The sequence below is a fragment of the Hyposmocoma kahamanoa genome, unplaced genomic scaffold, assembly GCF_003589595.1.
Source record: "Hyposmocoma kahamanoa isolate Upper Pololo Valley unplaced genomic scaffold, ASM358959v1 80, whole genome shotgun sequence".
NCBI lineage: Eukaryota > Metazoa > Arthropoda > Insecta > Lepidoptera > Cosmopterigidae > Hyposmocoma > Hyposmocoma kahamanoa.
This window is the reverse complement of record NW_020654051.1, coordinates 6,169,115-6,193,957: the sequence shown is the minus strand read 5'-3', so window position 1 is coordinate 6,193,957 and position 24,843 is coordinate 6,169,115. Positions and strand designations below refer to the sequence as shown.

At 38.7% G+C, this 24,843-nt stretch overlaps 1 protein-coding gene across 2 annotated transcripts in view; it reads left to right on the top strand.

Moving 5' to 3' along the window:
- Window positions 1-24,843, top strand: part of LOC113233833 (unconventional myosin-XV) — a 164,701-nt gene that overhangs the window by 70,475 nt on the left and 69,383 nt on the right. The window contains exons 8-22 of one of the 2 annotated variants that reach the window (XM_026469051.1): window positions 419-507; window positions 6,191-6,329; window positions 6,684-6,768; window positions 6,817-6,887; window positions 7,961-8,102; window positions 8,932-9,095; window positions 10,868-10,958; window positions 11,356-11,519; window positions 12,059-12,249; window positions 12,732-12,866; window positions 13,732-13,892; window positions 13,971-16,686; window positions 17,271-17,422; window positions 17,583-17,826; window positions 18,105-18,280. In XM_026469051.1, the coding sequence (XP_026324836.1) occupies window positions 419-507; window positions 6,191-6,329; window positions 6,684-6,768; window positions 6,817-6,887; window positions 7,961-8,102; window positions 8,932-9,095; window positions 10,868-10,958; window positions 11,356-11,519; window positions 12,059-12,249; window positions 12,732-12,866; window positions 13,732-13,892; window positions 13,971-16,686; window positions 17,271-17,422; window positions 17,583-17,826; window positions 18,105-18,280 (4,720 nt within the window). Of the gene's footprint in view, window positions 1-418; window positions 508-6,190; window positions 6,330-6,683; window positions 6,888-7,960; window positions 8,103-8,931; window positions 9,096-10,867; window positions 10,959-11,355; window positions 11,520-12,058; window positions 12,250-12,731; window positions 12,867-13,731; window positions 13,893-13,970; window positions 16,687-17,270; window positions 17,423-17,582; window positions 17,827-18,104; window positions 18,281-24,843 lie in introns of both variants that reach the window. The other variant, XM_026469050.1, reaches the window with a different exon arrangement.

Genomic DNA, 24,843 nt, shown 5'->3' with positions numbered 1-24,843 from the left:
GGAGGGAAATTACCTTAAATACCGTAGTTAGAAAATTTTACTGACAGAAAACTTTATATTGATTTTAAAAACAGTTCGAAGTGCATTCAAAGATTTTTAAATAATCGCCTGTCTCATCTCGCATTTTCTGCAAAATATTGTTAGAATGATAATTAAAGTTGCAACGAATATTCGGTTACTATTCGGCTTATTCGGTCTATTTTGCTTTCCGTCGTAAATTGAATATTGAATAACTTTACATTGTAAGTTCGCGAAAGTGAAATGTCATTATATATATATATATATATATTTTAATTATTCTTCGTTGTATTTTTTTTTAAATCTTGTGACTTGTAACTTATTTGTTATGACTATTTAACCGAATATTTGGTGCAGCTCTAGTAGTTTCTACAAAATAAAATGAATTAAATCTCTCCAGATACCTCCTAAAGTCGACACCGACACGCTCGACACCGTACCGCGAGATCTGCAACTCCATTCTCGCAGAAATGCCGCCCACGGGTGCTGGTGAGTACCTATGGCCGATGTTATTAAACAGCTCCTAGCTCCTGTGTTGCTGCTGCGGAGCTGTGTTTTTTAAAGTTGTACTGAAGTATTTCAGTTTGTATGGAAAACACACGCCGTCGAACACACTGACAACGCTTCTCCGCGCTTCTCGCGGGAGCGCGACACACGCGGTTTTTCGCGACTCGCGAACCGCAGGGTATGGCGCACTGCGCTGCGCACGACCGCGCAGATTTTTAATCAATTTGTGTCTATTTCAGTAATAGTCGTTCGGATTTTCCCTAACAAATAATCAACAGATTCAGTTGACATACGTGTGTAGTTGAAAAATGTATGTTCACATTTTCTTAATAAATCTTTGTAATGAAATTGAATGTTATCTTCGGTGTAATCATTTGAGTTAACAAAAACCAAATAGACAGTATAACTGCAGCCTCCTGGATGAGTTCTGCATTATTAACCATTCTTGTCAAAGAAGGATCTTAGCTACATGAACAATCACTACGGCGATCAACTACGAACCGATTACTTTATGTGCCGCGGGGCCGCTAGACCGCTGCCCCCGCGCAGATTAAACCGCGCGTTGACGCAGATCTGCGTCTCCGCCACCGCGCACCGTCGCGGGGCGCGGTGCAGTGTGTTAATCGCCTAAAGTGGTGGTAAATAATTTAGCTTTATTTTATAGGGGTTTAAAGCGCTCATTTTAAAAATAGCGTTGTAAGAATACGAGCAGATCATTTTAAGAATAGGTTATTTATGGAATATGTCACTTTTAGAATTTGTTATTTAAAGGGAACACATTTTAAGAGAACGTAATTTTGTATGAGACGTAAATGTACTGAGTCACGAAATGGTTGCACTGTATAAGACACGCAATACACTGTGTTTAGCGATGATAGTTTCATTTCATTGGAAAGGATTTAATCACAGACTACCACACTGCCCGAGTGCCATCTTGGCGTTTTAATTATTATGTTCAGTTCTGTGATATTTCCACGAGACATAGCTTTCATCACGATATATTCCTTCATCTTCACATGATTCCAAATTACTTAATAGAGAACCTCTTGTGGTAATCAAACCTCCTACTTAAGAAGTAGTCGTTCTCCCAACTTGGTCGTTACTAGGGAATGCAATCTGGATAATCCATAACTAAAAAAAAACAGATTTTCTGAGATTTTCACAAGATTTTGAAATAAGTACGGATTTTAAAATTTCTTTATATTGAATCCTCAACACGTTAGAAATGATAAAACAATTGACACTCTACCATTTTAAGATCTTTTCTTATTTCACAGAAAAAAATTTTGATTATTTCTGAGCACTTACGTTTCATTTCTTAAATTTTATTGACAGCTACGTAGTGGTGTTTTTGTTAATCTTTATTTGTTCTTGTTTTTTTCTATGTTACAAGAATCTTGATATATGTATTTAAAAGTCTAATGTTTGTTAATATTTATATATCTTCACTAAGAAGACTATTTTCCGAAATTGGAACGCATTGTGATAGACAAATCCTATTCATAATTTCGAAGAAGACATTATATTGTGTTAAATGGACCTCAATTACTTATCAAAGATTAGATTAAAATTTGATTGATATTGTACCAAAACACGATTTTTTTTTAGTAAATCACGAATTCATTCTTGTAGCCTTCCGGAATAATAAAAAAACGGATCATCTGAGTTCGCTGCTAAATCCGTTTTCGAAATCCGGATTCCAAATATGGTCTGGATTTGCATTCCTTAATCGTCACAGCACATTGCACGACGAAGATTTAATTGCATAAAATTCAAGCTGCATGAAGCTAACCTTTGGCACATAATTATTGAAATTAGAAAGTACTTATTTCGTACTCGTCGTTGCCACATAGTACGACTGTGCAAAGAGAAACTCGTGTACATATTCAAGTAGTCGCCCACGCCCTTATTGTTGTCTATTTAGTGTCAAGTAATAAACAACAGCCGGAACTTTCCAATACCCTCATATGTATGCGTTAAAAATCTTTTTATATTTGTTCAACGAAATAGGTAAATATTTTTAAAGTGAGTTCAATAAAAATTTAAAGCATGCAATTGATTGAGGTATCCAAACTTTTTAGCCTAATTTTTAACTTGCATCTCCACTAAGTCACAAGGGTCATGATCTAGCTAGCTCAAATGAGCTAGCAAAATTACAGCATGTTGGTTAGACCAACCAACATGCTGTAATTTTGAATTAGGACGTCATCACTAGTGCGAGGCTACGTGTGCGCGTTATTTATTATTATCACACCTATACGACCAGGAAAACCTATATAAGCAAGCAATAGAGCTCCTTGTGAAAGCTTCGTCCAGAGAAGTACTGAGACCTTACCTATTTCTGCCGCCAAACGGTAATGTGAGCTTTACTGCGTTCGGGTTTGGAAAGGTATGCGTGCTGGTGTAATTACAGGCCCATGAGACTTGCCAACTTATGTCAAGGTGACGGACGCAGTGGCAGTGCCCCTCCGGACTTTGCGGCTTAAAGCTCTAACTGGCACTGCAACTGTTATGAACAGACGTGTCGCTTACCATCAGTCACTTACCTACGGCTTGTTAGTCCCGTCACTTGATTATTATATTTAAAAAAACTTTTGTTGTTACTTACATATACTATACTCGTTCATAGAGGTACTGTAACGTTCTGGTGATTTTCCTTAGGGACTCATCACACCTATCAACACGAAATTGCATTAAACAGGTCAGAAAAACTTTTAAGTCCTTGTGTATTACAACGTATTCTAAACCATATTTTAATTACCTCGACGTTTCGGACGTATTGTAACGTCTGTGGTCAGGAAGGGACTGAAGAGCCGCTTCTAGCCGTGCGACTTTTTTAACTACCCGCACTTGATCTTCATTATTTATTTGTGCACTAGGGTTTTGACTAGACCGACACATCAAACTCACGACATCCTTAGTTTATTAAAAGTAAGTCCCGAATAAAACATCAAATAATGTGAGAAAATCGTGAAAGCTTAAATCAAAGTAACGTATTATAAATTGTATATGCATATACGTTTCGACGGTCCGAACGGAAGGGAAACACGCAACGTCATCCGCTCTTATTGCATGGACATAAAGCTGTTTTTGACCGGCATAAGCCGATTACTGACAACTGTGACTCACGTTCAAATTTTCGTATTGCCAATAGTCGGCGAGCGAGATATCTATGACACAGGGCGCTAGATTTGACTTCGCTTCGTTCATAATTTCGCTTGGTACTTACAAACAAGAGTCAATGACTTTTCATTACGGCGCGGCGGAGATAACCGTGCCCGTACTGTGCGTTACGTATTGTTACGACTACTTACGACCGCATTAAATGTATGGTAATGATACAGTAGAGAAATTAATGGCTACAGTATTACAAAAACCAGTAATATTTAGTTTCTTAATTCGTCGTTGAATAAAAACATCGATTATGGTTTTATGATGGCGGGCTGCTTTCGTGGTGTACGGGAGTCGTTTTGGTGTTGGTCCAAGTGACAAGACGAACAAGGCGTGTGACATACATACATATGTATATATAATGGGCGTTATATATATATATATATATATATATATATAATACAAACCTCATACCAAATCTCAAGTATAAACAATTCTTTCATTTTGTGTATAAAATCTATTGTCCTACGCTAGAAAAATAAATTTTCGACTATCTTGTCATTTAATCTTAATTACGTGAGTCATAAAGCAATCGCCCTAATTGATATAGCGATTACACTATCAGCATTTTTCTCGGAGAGATTTTTCATTTCGTATTAAGATTGTTAATTTTTGTTACGTGTTCCGTGTAGAATATTTATGATAAACTTTTGTTTAATGTTAAATGTTATATGAGACGTGAATTGGTTTTCGACTTTAAAAAAAATTTATTATTATCTAAAATAAGAATATTTTTCACTTATTCGGTAACATATCTAAATATTGTTAATTGTTTAATTATGATATAACTCGAAGCGTGTGTAGGTTATGTTATGAAAATGTGGAAAATCGTGAGAAAACATTCAAAAAGGTGCCGGGATTTGATTTTGTGTAAGTCAACAAATATTTTTTTATATTCCAATAGCGCATGTTTGTTGTGCGCAAGTTTGTCAAACAAAACAACGAACACTGGGGGACGCCCATACAAGGTAATGCTGAAAACTCAAATTTAAAAAGTGTACTACAAATTATTAGCCGTATATCAGATACCGATAAACTTATAAAATAATAAAAATGTTAGGAGACTCAACAATCTTGCTTGGTAAGTTGAGTCTCCTTAACTGACTGACTTAATGTACTTAACTCGATTTTAATAACAAATGTAAGAAATAAATGTCTAAAGAATGCATATAAACTCACGTACGCTACAGACGAATTATTATTTAGCGTATGAAGAGCAAACTTTGTCCGGGAGTGTATATATATACCCACATTTCGCAATTAGAGTTTTGATCACTACCTTATATGGACGGGCCCCAGTGTGCAACAGGCTATTTAAATGTTCATAGTTACGTCTGAGTGAGATGGAACAAAATTAGTTTAATTTACTAAATCCTTCTTCCTATCGTATCAATAGCACACACGGTAATACTTGCCATAGTGGTGAAAGAATTGGCCAATCAGCGTAAGGTACTCGCAGAGTGTTGCCCTAGGTGCACCAGACGTACATGATAGGAATTGTAAAGACGGGAGTCTTTTCTGTCCCACAAAATAAAAATAATACAAGTTATCGTTACAAGGAAAACAATGTATTTATTCCGTAAGTCGCCGTGATATGGAACATTAAAAAACAAATCAAAATTCGAAACAATCATAGGCAACCTACATAGAAAGTGTGTCAGCAAAAAGGTTTTCTAACAATACCTCTTACACGAGCAATCATAATTAAATAATAGAAATAATAATAATTGGAAACACTTTCATGTTTTTCCATAAACATGCTTGAACCGCTCCTAATACTTATGTTATTCGTCGAAGAAATGTTTTGCGTCATTTTCGTAAAATTATATACACGTAAACTAAACTAGTGGCAATATTGTGGGAACATTGCCCAAAGAACAACACAACATTTTCTGTCCCGCAAAATAAAAATAACACAACACACATACGCGACATCTCTAGCCGGGGCTGTAAAAGTATCTAACTGGGTGACGAAACACTTTCATAGATTTCTCATAGATGGCGCTACGGCTAAAAAGTCGTTGAAAAACCAAATACAAAGACTCAACAACAAGCACATAGAAAAAATCGTGAGGAGCACTGGTTCGTTCCGTGGCTTAGTTGGTATAGCATCTGACACGGTATGCTAGAAGACGTCGGTTCGAATCCGGCCGGATCGAAGGAATTTTTGCTAAGTGTTCAATCTTTGTATTAATTATTATAAAAAATAACACAAGTTATCGTTACGAGGAAAACAATGTATTGATTCTGTAACTCACCATGACAAGGAACACTAAAAACTCTTAAATAAAAATTCAAAACTATCACAGACAACCTACATAGAAGGAGTGTCCGCACAAAGGTTTTCCAACAGGAATGGTACGTCGTGCGGGAAGGCTCCTTTATTTGAAATATTTTCCTAAGTTAACAAAGTGAAATGTGTTTAGTATTAGCTGGTATTAGATTAGTATTACTGAAATCCGAGTTAATTAACACGTCATTCGTGGATTTACAGTTGGCGCTGATTACCAACTTGGGGCCGCTCGAGTGTTCATCAGGGAAGCGTTGCACAGAGGTCTGGAAAGAGCAAGGGCCGACAAACTGCGTGCCGCTGCCACTAAGCTGCAGGCTCATGTTAGAGGATATCTCGCCAGGTCAGACTTTATAGATTGGTCTAGCAAAAAGTAATCTGATTCTTGTTGTGATTCTCTCGTAAATGTAGAAGCTTATACATAGGAAAAACATTGCTGCATAATTGTAGAAATAATAATGAAATGCGCGTTGAGATGACCAGGGTTGCGCAACGCTAGAGCACCCTTAAGTTATACAAATGGACATCCATAAACGGTGCGTAGCGGGCGCGCACACAATTACAAGCTGCGCTGCTACTTTTAATATGGAGTTACCACACTTGTTCTTATTTTGCCATGGATGCATTTCTCACTTATTATGATAATTAATAAAACTAACCTCACAGCTTTTCCTGAAACGTACACACTATCTCGCAGGAAGCGCTATGGTCAACTACGTAACTCAACAATGAAGATCCAATCGTGGTGGCGCGGGCGTCATGCTCGGCGACGCTTTGTGACAGCGCGCCGCGGTGTCGTGCGCGCGCAGGCGTTGGTGCGCGGTAGGCGCGCGCGCAGACGGTACAAAGTGCTTAAAGAACAGCATCGCAGACGCGTTGAGGCACAACAAGTTGCTGCCAAGTGAGTATATACTCTTTCACTAGATAAGAATGTCATTTCGCCACGTATCTAAAAGGATTTTTGCAAATGGCTGGTATGTTGTACGCCAGGATATAGAGGATGGGTTTTTTATTTATCGATACCAAGTGACGGGACGCACAAGTCGTGCGCCTGTTGATAAGCGACACGCCTGTCTATTTGCGGTGCCCCTCAGAGCTTTAGATCGCAAAGATCCAAGGGGCACCGCCATTGCGCTCGTCACCGTCACCCGGAGACAGACATACGTTGACAAGTCCATGTGCCTGTAATTTTAACAGCACGCCTTGCCCTTCAAAACTGGAACGCAGTAATGTGAGCAGTATTGCTTAGCGGCAGAAATAGGTAACTTTAAGGCAGTACTTCTCTGGACGAACACTTTCACAAGAAGCTCTAGTGCTACTAAAATGGTCTACTCCACTAAAAGCAATGTGTGATCTTTATATATATATGTATTCGGTAAAAATACAAACATGCACCAAAATAATGCAGTGTTTTTTAAAAAGTCTGATTGTATCTTACTTTTTTACTTTAGGTCTAATTTGGAAATAAAAATGTACTAGACTGTCTTTAATTTTTTATTGATTTATTTGAATTTCCTAATAATACAGTTTTGTCGAGAAGTTGAGATTGGTTTTGCGTTCTTGTAACTTTCGTAAACATTAGTTGAAAACATACAATACACAAAGACTTAATTAACAAAGTTACAATTTATAAATCTTCAGCTGTTTCTGCTTTGTCACAATATCTAAAAAAATACATTTTGTTTAATTTCCATACATATTTTTTTTTTTCAATAAAATTTGAGTAAAGTTGTGCTAAGACGATGTGAAAAGATATTAATTTAATTGCTATTTTATGTCTAATTCTTATTTATTTGAATATAAACGCTACTATTTTATAATCTCACTTTGTTTCTATTCTAAATGTGCGTGTATTTGTATACAACTTTATATAGTTCAGTTTTTAGTTCACTTCCTTTTGGAAGTGTTAGTATAGTTTTATATATTTTGTAATTTTGAGTATGTGATACTATTCCGTGCTCTGTTCTGGTGTAGGCGGCGTGCAGCCGAGCAAAAAGCGAAGGCGGAGCGAGAAAGGGAGAGCTTGCAGGTACTGGAGGTCCCCGCCGAGCTGGCCTTCATTCTAACCAAGCTCGACGACTGGCAGCCACTGCACACTGACAAGAATCTGGCTAAGGTATGCATTCATCCGAAGTTTTTACTAAAATATTTTGCAGGGCTGTTAGTGGTGTAAAAATAAAAAAGAAGAATGTACGTACAATGGAAGAGAGTAGGTCACATAAACTATTGCCGGTGCTTTTCTATCATGTTGACTTGACTGAACCGCTGAAAGATTTAATTTTTTGCAAAAAAGAAATAGATTAAATAAAAGGACTATATGCAACTATGAGCTAACTGCCTCCCGCTGGACTGCCACGTAAAGGTCCCGGATTGGATTCCCGGGCCGGGAGAAATGTTTGTATGGCCTTCATTTATTTATCTCGTGAGTCACGGACACACATAGACAACCACAAATTACACCCAGTAATATTTTTGTGTCCATGGCACCCGCGATAGATGTTTTCTCTAGTGCGAAGTTATGGGTGTGTGCGTTATTATTATTATTGATATTATAAAAGCAGAACGTTGAATTGCCGAAGACAAGTACTTACACTAGAAACGGCTACAGTAATATAATATGCATTTTTTATATTTTTCACAATTAATTACTATTATATTTTACATGAACATAATTATTCAAATGCCATGATAGAATTTCCAGTTTATTTGCGATGTTCGTTTTGACATTACTTTCTTCTGCTATTGACATAAAAAACAGTATAAGAAGAGAAAATTAAACTATATAATTTTCGTATAAAGTTCGAAACAGTAGGTACTGTTGCACATTATATAACTCTATAAACATTTGAATTGAACTTTTTAGTAAAAGTTTCATATTTTACAATTTGGCCACATGTACGTTTTTTTAGAAGTAACTTGTTTCACAATGATGTTACACATTCCAGGTGTCAGGCGATGTATACGCCGAGGATGAGCGCATCCAGTTGCCTCGCGATTTACAGCAATTCGCCTTCTCCAAATTCAGTTCTGTGTACTTCGCGGACGGCGGCCAGCTCAGCCCCAGGAAACATCCTATTACCAGGCCATTTCTCGCTAAAGCTGCTGTCAGGTATGTTATCGTATAACTTTATTGAAGACATATCCTTTGGTATTGTTATTGTGAAAATAAGGATGTACATAAATCCAGAGCAGTCAGCTGAAAATAAGCTTTCAAATAAGGTTTATAAATTATATGATTGCTATAACTTATTTTAAACCACAAAGTTTTCCTTTTACATGCTTCCAAAGTCACTCTATAATAAAGTTATCACCTACTGGATAAAGACCCTAAATTATAACGACATTGAGCAATTACTTTCTATCCTCAAATAACAGTCCATTCCTCTGAACTATTCTCAACTCGTAGTTCTCTCGTCTTAAGACATTCGCACATTATACGTATCATACCTATACCCCAAACGCATGTAAGTATGGTACTTACAATACACCTAATCAGTAACAAACGCACCTTATAAACACTCATTCGTACATCCTCACTTCTTGTATATCGGGTGATTATTAGAGTTAAGTCTTAGAGGTTCTAAATACTTTATCTAGTACACTACTAGTTTTATAATAACTTAGGAATATTTACGTACTTTAATTAATTCTCTCCTGTGTCACAACCACAGTGCCACAACCTGTCATCTACAGAGTGGAAGCCTGGTGACCAGTAATACAGGTTTTTCTATACGTACCTCGGGCACCAGTCTCTCACAAAACAGTATGCCCAATATTTGTATTGTTTCAACTAATAAGGTCCTCTACTCTTAAGCCTGTTTGTGAAGGCAAAATAGAGCAATATTTCATTTCATAATTAAACTTTTTCACACATGATCTCGTGGTGAGCGAAAAGACAATGTTACAAAGAGATCAAATCGATCCCTCCTACGTAAAGTATCGTATGTCGAAATTGCCAAGTTTACAGGGGAGCCTTTTAATGTTCTGCATTCACTGAAATAAGCATAACACGTGACTTTAGCATTTCTCAGTTTTATTCGGCAAAGCTCGTTACTCACATAGAGTTTTAAACTAATAGATCATCATAGATCATCTAACCGATATGTAGGATTTTATAATACTCTATGTGAGTAACGAGCTTTGGCGAATAAAACTGAGAAATGCTAAAGTCACGTGTTACACTTATTTCAGTGAATTCAGAACTTTAAAACGCTCCCCTGTAAACTTGGCAATTTCTACATACGATACTTTACGTAGGAGGGGTCAAAATATATCATTTATTTTTAAGGAACTAATATTTATATTAATTAAATTTTTATTGAATTGATATTCAATTATTTTTTGTGAAATTACTTCACTAGTTTGTTATAATTATGAATACAAAGATCAAACACTCAAAACAAAAACGTCGTCGAAAAAGACGTCTTCTTGCATACCGTGCCAGACGCTAGACCATCTAAGCCACGGAACGAACCAACGGACCTCACGAATTTATGAATGTGTTTGCGTAGTGTCTTTGTATTTGGTATTTCAACGACTCTTTAGTCGTAGCGCCATCTATGAGAAATCTATTAAAGATTTATCACCCAGTTAGTACCTTTACAGCTACCAGTCCATTTATATTACTAAAGTAAACTTATTTACGATCGAGAAATTGCTTTTTAATAAAGATAATTCAATTCACGAACAAGTTGTTTATTGTGAAACGGCTATTACGTACGGCTGAAAATACACGGACTTGATGTCAGCCCCTATTAGCATTGCGGCTTGGGGATATTTGTTTTTTTTTCCAAATTGTTTTGTGGCGATTTTTGGCTATATTTGACCAAGGAATCATGAAAGTACATAAAAAAAATCTAACTTAATTTTTCTTCGTTGCAGAGATCAAGATTTCAATGACGCTGTGGCTACATTTAAACTTATTCTGAGGTGGTGCGACGAGTCCGCTGTTGGAAATGAGGCGCGACAAAAGGTTTATATAAAGAAATTTACTTGCTTGCTACATTTTTATCGGATTTTTATTATAGTGATTGTAGTACATTTATGTAAACATTAAGTAATTAATTCCCTCTGAAATTCCACAATGATCGAAAATAAAAGGCAAGAAATAAAAATGAATTATTTACATTCTTATTTCCAATTACAAAATTGTTCTTCTAAATACCACTAGTAAAGTTATTTTTAAAGTTATTTTTTTATTTTTTATTTTTAATTTTTAGTAAAGTTATATATTTACAAAGAGCAACCCTTAGAGTTTCTTGCTTATTCTTCTCAGGGGAACCTGCCTTACGAATGAGCAGTAGTTTTATCAGTATGGCGGTTTCAAGTGTAATTGTCTATGAAATAAAGATTATTTGACTGACTTACAGGTGTTAGCAGACTACATAGCGTCCCGAGGCTTGTCCTCGCGTGGTTTACGGGACGAGATATTGGTGCAGCTGTGCAACCAGTCTGGCGGCGAGGCGGGCGAGCGTGTGTGGCAACTCATGGCGCACTGCCTCGCGGCCTTCCAGCCCACGCCGCCTTTGCACAAGTATGTATCACCGTAAGCAGCGGAACTTTAGTAGCAGTAGAGTTAAAGAAAGAAAGAGCTGGCCCAGGGAAGTAATGCCACCTTATCTATTTCCGCCGCCAAGCAGTAATGTCAGCATTACTGTGTTTCGATTTTGAAGGGTAAGGGTGCCGGTGAAATTACAGGCACGTGGGACTTGTCAACTTATGTCTCAGGGTGATGGCAGTGGTGATCTTTGCAATTGCGAGGCGTCTAGCTTACTATATGGATATTATAAAAAAACTTAGCTCCTTGATTATGAGTTATCGATGTGAACAAACACGTTCTCGTATCACTTTTTTCAAGTTCACACGAGTATCTGTTTGCGCAGTTTTGAGTGCGAGATTCTCCATTCGATTACAGCGTTTACGACGATTTGTTTTGTTTACACGGGAGACGGTCAATTGTCCATGGTGAGGCGTTTGTCGCCCACGTGGAAGGGCGATAATCGTGAATGTTTACATGAATAACTTTTATTGTATGTATTTTCTGTACGAGAAACTCTAATTTCATTGTCCCAGATACCTCGTCCGCTACGTATCGGAACACGCGCCGTCGCGGCACCGTGCGCTGCTCCTGCGCCTGCTGGGCGGCGGAGGGGCGGCCGCGGCGCGCGGGGCGGGGGTGGCTCGCCGCTGCCCCCCCACGCTGCTGGAGTGGCGCGCGGCCAAGGTGGAAGCTAGGCCCGCGCTGCCTTTGCGGCTCTATGACGGTGAGCTCACTTTTCCACTAGAGGCTCTCATTCGATTTAAGGGTTCAATTGACCGACTTCAAAAAAGGAGGAGGTTCTAATTCGACAAAATTTTTTTTGTCACGCGATTTTTATGATTCTTTTTTGTTGGAAAGAAGGTACCTCGGTATTGGTGGTCCCATTTAAAATTGAAGAAAAGATTCCACCTCTAAGTGTGACAAACTAGGGGATGAATCCGGTTTCACGCACTTTCCGGTAACCGATTTTAATAAAACTTGGCAATTAGATGTAATTCCACGAACTTTTGAGATCGGTTTTTTTTGGACTCTGTACTCAGATTTTCTTTTTCAGGTTACAAAAGATCCATAAATGCATACCTTATAGACTAACTACATAATGAATTAAAATTCACATTGTGGCGGGACTCCAGCATTTGCTTTCACCCGTATGCACTTCACAATATCCGCAGATTATAAATAATAAAAATGTTATTCGGTTGACAGACTCTGTGCATCACGTGAGTGTGGATTCGTGGACATCGTGCGAGCGGGCTGCTGCTGCGGCGCTGTCGGCCGCTGGAATAGCGCACCACGCCTCCGGCTGGACGCTCTCCATGGAGCACAACGGACAGCTCACGGGTTAGTACGGAATGTCATTACTGTTACAGGCACCAATTTCATTTATTTTTAATGTTTAGTTGCAAGTTTTGCGTAATATTTAATAGACTTTTCAGAGCAATAAAATTATTGAGTATTGACTTATTTCATACATCAAAATTAAGGAATAAAATTTTGCGAAATGAATTAATAAAATTAACGACTCTAAAACTGAACTTCGACACACGCTACTCCGACAATATGTTATATCGACATGATTTTACTCGGACACTACGCTACTTCGACAACACAGATGAGATATTTCTTAAAAAAATATTTGTACTCAGATAAGAAAAATCATCATTACAAACCCATGTAGGAAATGGTTTCTTATTACATATCGATCAATATAACAAAAAAAAAGAAACAAAGTCATATAATCGAAAAATTCTTTATAAAGTGTAACAAAAAACTATTAAATAAAAATATAATAAAATACACTATGTCATGTGTGTAAAGTACATGAAATAATATTTTTTTATCGAGGGTCTAAAACAAGCCAATACGGTCTGTGTTTTGTAGAACGGCGAAAGCGCCATTTTCAAACACACACAAACAAAGTTAAATTTTAGAGTCCAAATTAACAATAAATAAATAACGCACACACTCATAGCCCCGTACTGGGGAAACCTTGTATCGCGGGTGCCGTGAACACGCACATAGATAGACAACCACAAATTACACCCTAACTCACGAGAGAAATAAAAGTAGGCCTTACAAATATTTCTACCTGCTTGGGAATCGAACCCGGGACCTCTGCGTCGCAATCCAATATGGTAACCGTTCGGCCACGGAGGCAGTTAACAGTATTGAACATTATTTCTTATATGTACGCCGTATTATCTAGAATGGGCGGGCTGCGAATACGCACTCGACGCAGTGGGCGAGGTGGAGACCTGGGCTGCGCTGCCCTCTAGCCGCGGCGAGCCGCTGCGAGCGACGCATGCGCGCAGCACTCCGCCCGCGCCACCCCCGAGGCAGTCCTCTGTTGGAGCAGACACTGCTCTGGTAAATCTTGCAATTTATTCCGTAATTATAACTTTTTAATGGAACGATACGTTGTAATATAAATTTCTTGTCATCCAGATTTCATCACAGGAGCCATCAAAATCGCGGTCTCCGAGCATCCAACGTCTCGTGCTGCAGGACTCTATCGATGAAGTCTCCGAATACAACTGGAAGATGGAGCGAGAGGAAACCCAGGCCAAGAACTCCAACGAATACTCGCGGAAAATATCTCATGACATACTTTCGAGAGAATCGGCGCTCAACGAAAGATACTTTGACCAAAGTTCTGACAAAGTCCGTACCAGATCATTGGACAATCTCCTTGGCGATAATCCAGCCCCTCAGCCGACGAAACTAGCCGATTTGGGATTATCGCAATCGCGACTCAATGATCGATATCACTCCGTTGAAAGGTTAGGAGGCGCACCAAGCGTGACCAGCAGTAAGGGTGCTTTGGAAATCGAATATGGCACAGGTTCGCGTGGACCTCCTTCGAGGTACATCAAGTCCCAATACGCTGGTAAAAGAGCCCCGGCGGGCTCGCAATCTAGTCGCGCATACATTGAAAAGAGCTCTGAATTTGGAGGCGTTCGGTCTTCTGCCATGTCCGATACGTCAGAAGCACCGAGTCTTGCATCTCATGTACGTCGTGTCCGAGTCCCGAGTCAGGCTTCTGATGTCGACCAGTTTCTGGATGACCTGTTCTCACCAGTATTGGACCCTAATATAGACGAGCTTTCAGACGCTAGATCATTGGCTGCCAGCATCAAGGGAGGCCATAAAGATTACTACGAATTTATTGACATTGTTCTTAACTGTGATTATACCGAGGAAATTGAAACTCTGAGCAATGTTAAAGTCTTAAAAACGTTGATTAAAGGTGGTGGTAAAGAGGAGAAGGCTGGAAAGTCTACCAGAAAGGATTCTAACGTAGATTCTGTAGACGACTATATAACGAACTTGTTCGATCCGATTTTTATGAATGATAGTTTAAAACGGTTGACCGATGGTGAAGGTCTTTCAGGTGCCATAAAGGGTGGTGGTGCTACGCCACGAGCGGCGACAGCCAACACTTCTGCTCTTAGTTTCGGAAGCCTATCACCAATGCCACAAATGCCCGCAACGCCAGAAGCTTTGGCGGCTGCTTTGGGCCTGCATTTACCTCCGCCTGGAACGGTAGATATTAATGCATATCATCAGAATTTGCAACGAGCCTTCTTACAAAGTGCTATGGCACAGAATCTACAAATCCAGCAGCAGCTATTAGCACAAAATCAAGCATTACAAACGTTACTAGCTGGTCAAGTAGTTGAGCCTAATGAGGCAGAACCGACGTCTCCTGTTCGCGCATCCACAGTTGTTCACGCTCAAGTACATTCACCTCCGAGGAACTCTATTATTAAACCTCGTCGGGAGTCAAATGAGAGCTCACCCGCCGGCTCAGCTCCCCCACCACCGCCACCTATGCCTCCGCCACTACATTCCTCTGACCCTTCCGAGATCCGGGGCTTCATGGATCCATATGGCAGGGCTAAAACCGTTCGCATCGGCAAATGGCGTTGGCCACCGCCTAAGGATGCCACGGACCAAGACACAACTCAGGATTTCAATAAGTTCAAAATGCGTCAAATCCAACGCAGGAACACCCCGCAGGCGCAGACTAATGGGCTAGTGGAACATGAACCGCCGCGAGGACGGTCGCGCTCTGAGGCCTCTCCGGGCATAGAGTGGGAGGAATTTGAAGTCGATGGACCGGTGTCTCCTAGCAGAGAACCTCCTAGTCAGCGCACAGCTCGGCGAAGTTTCGAAATTGGTGCACAGCGCCCTTCGCCTGGCAGTGTTGGAAAATTGAAACTCAGCTCTGAGATGCGACAAAGATTGGAACGGGTTACTGCTAACCATTCCGTTAGGAGTTCGTCGTCAGCTACCGAAACGCCACGTACAGTCAATAAGTTAGAAGATACAAGAAAACTAATGCTGGAACGTCAGTTGGGCGGTGGAACACGATGGGATGCACCACCGCCACCTCTACCCCCAGCACCACCAGGCCCTGCTCCTCCACCTCCTAAATCTCCTCCCACTCCACCAGACAGGCCTGCACCTCCTCCACCAATCCCCGAAGCGGCTTCGTCTAGCTTCGCGCAACTCCGAAGAGACAGGGATACTTTTGGAGTACATCAGAACAGAGATCATAGAGACTCGGACGACCGCCACGCTTTCCTGGCTAACTGGAATTCGAGACGACGAGAAGAATCTGAAAATCGAGATGACTTAGCCACACGTTTCTTGACATCTGACAGAAGAGAACGTCGCGTTAGAGATGATTGGGGTGACGAGTCGGACGTTAGAAGCTATAATGATGAAAGGCGAGAACACACTCGCGACGAATGGGACTCTGAATCTGGTTTAGACGTTCGCGACCGCCGTGACAGGGATAACTTCTCAGGGCGCGAGGCGTCAGAGATATACGAGATCCACCCAACGAGAGCCGAGAGACGTAAAGAAGAAAATGGTTTAGACGATTCATTTGAACGGAAGCGTTCATCTCCGTACTTCGATGAATTTGAACGGTTTGATGGCCGCAAGAATTCTAGGGACATGTTAGTAGGGCGTGCGAGAGATAGCCCGAGGTCTGATGTGGTGTTTCCGCCGGAGAGCAACGACATTACGAAAAGGGCTGACCGGCCTACGTTCAAAACGCACATGGCACAGAAAGAGCGAGACCGGAAGTTGGAGGCAGAACGAAGACATTCTATCTCTACACACGTTACTGATAGAACGGAGCATATTGAACGTAAGTAAACACCATTAATACGTCTATCATACTTTCGAGGTAGTCTTGTCTGTCATAATTTTTGTCCAAAACATTTGAGTAGTTTTGATGCGATTATGTGCAAAGGTTTCGCCCAATATATGCCCACCACGTACATACCTACTAATGTTTGTCGCAACGAATTAAGTAATTTTTTTTATAATATCAAGTGACGGGACGAACAAGTCGTGCGCCTGATGGCAAGCTACACGCTTGTCCATAACAGTTGCAGTGCCACTCAGAGCTTCAAATCGCAAAGATCTGAGGGGCACTGCCACTGCGCCCGTCACACTGAGACAAGTTGACAAGTCCCATGTGCCTGTAATTTTACCAGCACCCTTGCCCTGCAAAACCGGAACGCAAATGCTCGCATTACCGCTTGACGGCAGAAATAGGCAAGGTGGCAGTTAACGAAACTTCCCTGGACGAACTTTTTCACAAGGAACTCTACTACTTACAAACATTACTGACTGATTGGTATTATCATGATCGAAACAAAAGTAGGAAATATTTACTTATTTATCTATATCGTCTTATGCGTAGTTAAAAGCTTAGTTACTCCACAGGAGACGTGCCTGCCCCAGCCGCATTGCTACCATCGGACCGCTCGTTCCTGACATATAGCCGCGTGCCGTGGAAACTGCGTGTGCGCAAAGAGTACTTCACGCCCATAGAGACCTACAACGACCCCGCCATATTGGATTTGCTTTACGTTCAGGTTCGATCCTTATTGATTACCTGTTGTTTTATATTGTATATATGTAATAAATTGTTGAATAACAAAAAAAAATCTGCGTTTAATTCATTATAATTAATCGTTGAATGCCTTGAATATTAAAGATTAAAAGTGAGAAATAACTGTGTGTTATGATAATTAGGTCGTCCACGATATCACGTCGAACCTGCCATCACTGCGCATAAGTACAAGCGAGAGACGCGCAGGCGCAGCCTGGCTTCGCTCACAGGCTGGCGGACCGGTACGAGCACAGACCAAGCGGCAGGCTGTTGAAATGGCCCGAGGTTGGCCTTTCTACTTCGCAAGGCTGTTCTCAGCTAGAGTACCTCCTGGCGAAAATGCCGTGCTAGCCGTTTCACATGGCGGTGTCACTATTGGAGTTAAAGGTAAACTAGTCACAATAAAATAATAACTTCCTTCATTCAGTATCGCCTATTCTAGTTTTAAAAAGTAAATCAAAATCAATCAATGTGCTAATTCCAGCAACCAATATCAAACGCAACAACACATGCGGGCTAAAGTTGCAGTTACGTGGCAACCAAATACACAGGAACACAGCCCAGCTTATTTATCCCATAGTCGCTTCGATCGCGGGTTTTATAACTTGAAAGTAACGACAACCTTATCATATAAAAAACTCAATTTATCTGGTCAATCGCGATAGGTCCAACGGGTCTGACAATTCGGCGGTCGATCTCGCTGGAAGGCCTCCGCGCGTCGTCGCCAGCGCCGCACACGCTGCAGCTCTCGCCTGCGCGCGCGCCGCCGCTCACGCTCCACGCGCCGCTCGCCCACCACGCGCACGCTCTCATCGCGGAGATGGCGCTGCAGTACACGCAGGTACGTGGTGGAAATAAATAACTCTACTGTATCTTATACACAAAGAAACCACAAACTTTCTTATTGTTCACGTTAACGCTGCGTAGTGGTTGCAAGCGATTCCCCGTTACGCCTCGACACAAACAAAATACATAATGTACCAGAAATCTTCTATTAGCAAATAGTTGTATACTACGGGTATCAAATTATCATGCGCACGGTATGTTGACACCATATTATATTCCGTAAAATTTTTAATGACACCTGTCAAACTGCACGAGCCAATGATGGATAACGATCAGTGAAATCGAGAGTCGATGTCGAATATATTCACTGAACTATGATATATTCAAATCAGTGTTATTATATCATTGTAATAACTGAAATCAACTCATCTAATTAATGAATAGAGTCCGCTATACGAATCATACCGAATAGACGTTATATTATTCATTTTATTTATACCACTATTTTGGCAATTTTCTCTTGAAATTCCACAAAACTTAAACAAGTATGCCTAAATAATACTATAGTGATAAACATTGTACAAAAATTCACCAAACATATACAATTTGACAGATAATAATTAATAAATAACACAAGAACAAAAAACTAAAATTATTCACGTAACATTTAGAAAATTACCGCCAAACCATTTTTCAACTGGATGAGTTAACCGACTTTGTATTTTTCACACAACTTTTTTCCAGGCGTAACTATCCCTAGTTACGTTATCCCTAGTAATGCAATCCGGTTAATCCATAATTAATAAATCCGGATTTTCTGGTATTTTTACGAGATTTTGATAACCAGATGTTTTTTAACATTTTTATTCACGCTTCCGCAAACAGAAATTTGGAATTTTGTTCAACATAATCCTCAGCAGGTTAAATAATAAAACAATTGACGCTCTATCACTTTTAAGATCTTTTTGTTTCAGAGAAAAAAGTTAGATTACTTCTGATTTAAAAATTGCGTTTGATTTTTTTACATTTTATTGATAGTTTACGTCCTTTTTTTTTTTTTTGATTTTATTGGTGTTTACTTAAACTGTAAACTTTTTTATTATAACAATTTTGAAATATTTAATGCCTAATGTTTGTTAATTTTTACGTATCTTCTAACTGATTTCCTGAGTTGGAATGTTTCATGATAGACAATTCCTTTGCGTAATATCGAAGAAGACTGATTGTATTGTTTTATGGGATCTCAATTATCTATCGAAGATTAAAATAAGTTTGACTGGTGTTATACTAAAACATGCACTTTTTTTTCGAGTAAATCACGAATCTACTGCATTCTTATAGGTTTCTGAAAAATTTAAAAATGTGAATTATCTAGAGTCGCTGCGAAATCCGTTTTCGAAATCCGAATTTCAAATATGTTGATAAAAAATGAAGTTGTGGATATAAACATTAATAATAAAATAAACTTATATAATATTCGAAAAGTGTTGTAGGTATCAATGATTTACAGATTTCAATGATAGTATCTTAATTAGTAGTCACGTAAATAAAAAATAATAGGTGTTTTGTAGGACGCTGCTATAAATTTACGTCGTCCAAATTTGATTGACAGATATAATGGAACAAAATTTTTCACATAACCCGTCTATTAAAGATTTGAGCTGATTAATCAACAGTTTCAATTGATAATAATGTGCAGTCATTTGTCATAAATGCAAACACGTAATATTATTACATAATGTAAAACTAGTCGATCGTAAAAGTACAACATGTTTCCTGAATAAGTCCTAATTTGCATATACTACCGGTTACTAGCCACTAAGGCGCCTATTGAACTGTTGAGACAAATTACGCAACACTTCACACCTTTAATTAATTCCCAGTGACATCTTGCCAGTTCACTTGCATCATGACTAAGCAATATAGTTAGCCTACTGACATTCAAGTCAACCCGAGCGTTCCTACTTTCACGGTATACTTTTATGTAAGAAGGTTATTGAGAGTCTTGTTTATATAAAATTGTATTGAACATAATCACAATAGAGTATAAAACACACGTAACAAGTGTAAAAATTATTTAAAAAAAAACAAAACCCGCCTGCAAAAATATCATAGATAAAAAAACTCCCCCTCACTATTTTGATACCTATTTTTTTTAGAGCCTATGACGCTCCCACAATCAAGACGAATCGAACGACACCTCGTATGTCAAAATCTATCAAGCCGTTTAGGCTGTACAGGGAAACATAGAAAAGGACATACATACATAACCCTCCCGCAGTCGGATAATAACAATGTACTAGACACATCGAATATATAACCAGAAATAGAGACGAAATAAGGGACATCCATCCCTGGCAACTCGGGTAAATGGGCCGTTATATCACTTTTAAATATCAACTCTCGTTTGCGCTGAAATCACAAATAAGAAAACTGAAATAGTACAGCGCCGACAACTAACCTGTGTGTACGTCTCCGTATATTCCAAAAATATTCTATATTTATTGTAATAAAGATAATATCTCTAACAACGAAGGCTGTTTCATTCGGTGGTTTGGGAAAAACGGCTAAACATCTAATTACGAAACAAACGGAATCACATTTCATCGATAATTAAATATTAAATGCATTGACTTACACTTATATGGACGTCGGGTCCGCGCTAAAAAGTGTCCTAACTTACAGGGCGTTAAAATCGTATACAGAGCGTCATTCACACTTTAGTCTTCGTTTGTTCGACTGACAGCGAAGCAAGCAAAATTAGACAGTACTGCGATAACATTACAATTTAAATTCAACGTTTTAGCTTTTTCATGTTCCTTTACATGTCACTACGTTTAAGTAGGTTGACTTGGGACATTTTTTTTCGTTGTTTTTGTATTAGACCCGTCGTCCATTTATTTGTAAGTCAATGATTAAATGTGTAATTTTGCAATTTTCGTCCATTATAGCCAAGTTTAACTTAAACTGGTCGATTTGAAGTGAAACAGTTGATGACACCCGTCAATTGTTTCGAATTCGGGCTGGCCAATCGGAGCGCATTTGTGACAGTAATGATATGGCAGAATCGTTTTGAAATAAAATAAATGTGAGATGAGGTGGGATGTTCTCCGTTGTAATGAAATTCGTAAATTTTTTAGCTCGTAATTTCTTTTCAATTTTATAACAAAAAAACATGAAGCACCCGTGAAAATCAAAAATGTCCCCCTCGTCTCTGCTTCCCCACCACCATTCTTCCTTCTCATTCTCTCACTCGCTCATTCCTCTCCTTCACTCGCATTCTATCGCTAAGTTCCTAATTATATTTTTGAGGCTGCGTTCACTAAAATTATCCTACATAAATGACATTTCGTCCCTATTTCTGGTAATATACTCGATGACTAGACGACTTCGTTTATTACGTGGGCGTCTACTCCTTAGAGGATGGAAAAAAATGTTTACTCCCATACTCCGTCAGAAACAATTACTGTGAAATAAGTAATATTCGATCAAATCAAAAAACAATGTCAAGTATGAAGCTTCATTCGCATTACGCGTCTTTAAATTTGGTCGAGTTAAACTTATTTGGCAGTAATTGCTACGGACGAGTGTCAGACGAGGAACGGGAAAAACTAGAATTCTCTCTACAATAAGTGCCAGGGTAACGAAATTAACTAACCAGGACATTCAGACTCGGAGTGAACTTTTGGTAGCAGTAGAGTCCCAGGGAAGTACTGCCACCTTACCTATTTCTGTCGCCTAGCAGCTTGAAGGATAGGGGTACTGGTGAAATTACGTGAAACATGTCAACTTTGTTTCAAAGTGACGGGCACAATGATAGTGCTCCTCAGAGCTTTGCGGCTTAAAGCTCTGAGTGGCACTGTAACTACTGATTATGGGTAGACGTCTCGCATGTCAACCAGCGCACGACTTGTTCGTCCCGTCTCTTGATATCCAACGTTGTTCGTCCTAGGTGTGGTAGGGTACAATAAACTGGAAGTAAGGCGGGACCTGGCGCTAGTTACGTATATTTTTGAATTGCTACGGGGCAAGCAATATAACCCAGGTATATTGGGGCAAGTAAAGGTGTACGCTCCTGACAAGTACACGGGGCGGTGGCGGCCGCCGACGCTGCTAGCGATAACACGCGCGCGCGAACTCAGCTGCTGGCCCGAGCGCCATTCACGAATGCCCTCGCTTCTCTCAATCGAGTAGCTCATACAATTGACTTATTTCATTGCACGCTGAGTGAATTCAAAAGGGTTGCCTTACATATAATATGTTATGCTTCTTAAATTATTTTATTTATGTGGCTTCTCTAACGAATTAGGTTTTGCTTGTATGTTAGTGTTAAGTTGTTACGTGCAAATAAGTGAATAAATAAATATCATAAAATAGAAACAATTTAGAGAAGTTATTTCCCAATGGGAATCGATCTCGAAATTTCCTCACCTAGCGTCCATAACGCTAATGTATTACATTCACTTAATTCGTGAATATTAATTTGATTTCGGTTTAACATGCGAACCGGCTAGTTTGAAAATTACTATTCGAAGATCTGTTACTCGGTCTCCAAATAATCATTATCTTTACAAATAATACATCAAAGAGCATTTAAGCCATATTTGACTTGCCACCTTTTTGCAGGGGTTATGAACCTTCTTCGACATGCAACTTTCATCACAATGTTTTCCTTCACTGTTAACGAGAAGTATTGCAACTAAAAATTTACAAATGTACGTAACTTACCAATTAAATTGAAAAATCAAAGTATATGTATATAGCCACGGGGATTTGAACCGTCCACCTTAGCAGGAACCGCTCTATACCACCACTCGAAGGACTCACTTTGATTATACCGAAAGAGATTGTAAGGCGTTTACGTACTAACTTTTAGAATAGTATAATATACATCTTATAGCATATGAACAATGTTTCAGGATCTTCTCAAACAAGTACGAAAACAGCTGTTCCTTACATTTTGATAGAGTTGTAATAGAGTAAACATGCAACAATCCTCATTCAGTTTTTTTTAAATATCGGTATTTCAGAACCCTGTTTATAAAGTAGGCTCATTTATTCAGGTTACTTAACCGGGTTTCACTTTAATCAAATTGATAAAAAAAAGTTGATGTTCTACGATGTTGGAGATTTCTTTTAAAACTCATATTTATTTGTTCTTCTGAACTAGAAACAGAACAGCTTTTTTTTAAATCACTTAATTTTTTTGTTCAATTTATTTAATTGGTTTGCTACCTGTACTAACACAGGTTAAAAATTATCGCTTGCGGCATTTAAATGCGTTCCTGTAACACGTTTATAATCGTTGTATCACAAAGAAATAAATGATTTTGATTGGAGAGAAAAAAACATTGTATCAAAAATTTATTTTGTATCAATAGCGTACAGCCGATCGAACGTAAATTATAGCTTCGGAAGTGGTCTTAGTAGGTCACATTGCATAACAAAAAGCGATCAAAGGAGAAACGGCTGAGGTCGCGACTAGTGGCAGACGCCAGAAGCAGAAAACAAACAAGATATTCCATCTGCTTCCATAATATGGAAGCAAATCATATTAGTTTTATTAATTATTTAATGTTTTCTTTTTTCTGTCATTGTCGACAATCAGTATCAGTGTTAACGGCCTTGATGGCTCAGTGGTTAATAATGTGGGCACGAGATGATGTAGCTCCGAGTTCGATTCCCATTTGGAAACGAATTTTCTAAATTGATTCTGATCGTGTTTGGGTAGTAGCTCGGATTGAATTTCGTTGCTCTGGGAAGTCATAGTACATGGAATTTCGTAGTTTGAGACCTGGGGTTCTAAAAAGGCCGCATTGGCAGAATCATATTATGATTTAATTGACAATTCATATTATGAATTCTCAAACGAAACAAAAAATGCAGTTTGACAGTGTTCTAAGGAGAAGTCCATAGAACACTGTCAAATAGATGAATTGCGTTTTTTGTTTTGTTGACGTTATGGAGACGTCCATAGAACATTGTCAAATAGAGAAATTGCGCTTATTGTTTTGTTTGAAAATTCATAATAATAATATGAATTGTCAATTAAATCATGTTATGATTCTGTCAATGCGACCTTTTTAGGCCCCTGGTAATAGATGTGGTTGAATGATAATTATACGCCTAGAACACTTAAGCATATAAATTCTATCAGCACAATTAACTAATCAACAAAATACAAACACTAATAATGTTAATGACTGTACTATATACATATGTTATTCTGTACTAAAATTTATTCATGAAATAGCATTAAAGTAACTACGACTTTTATTATATGTAATACCTGTGATACAAATCAATTCGTTTTTGAAACAAATTCAATAACACCGTCTGAAATTGATTAGTTTGACACGCTCATATAGTAACACCAAATTATTTCATAAACGACCGTTACTCAATCAATCATTACTGCGAATTTGAATTAGGTTCAACGATTGACCAATGGCATAATTCCTCGTTAATGCAAACAACATTAAAACCGATGGCGTATCAACTAAAAATAAACATAAAAGAAATAAAAAAAATCTTATTTGCCTTTTAGCTCATCACGTAATATATATATATATATATATATATATATATATATATATATATATATATATATATATATAT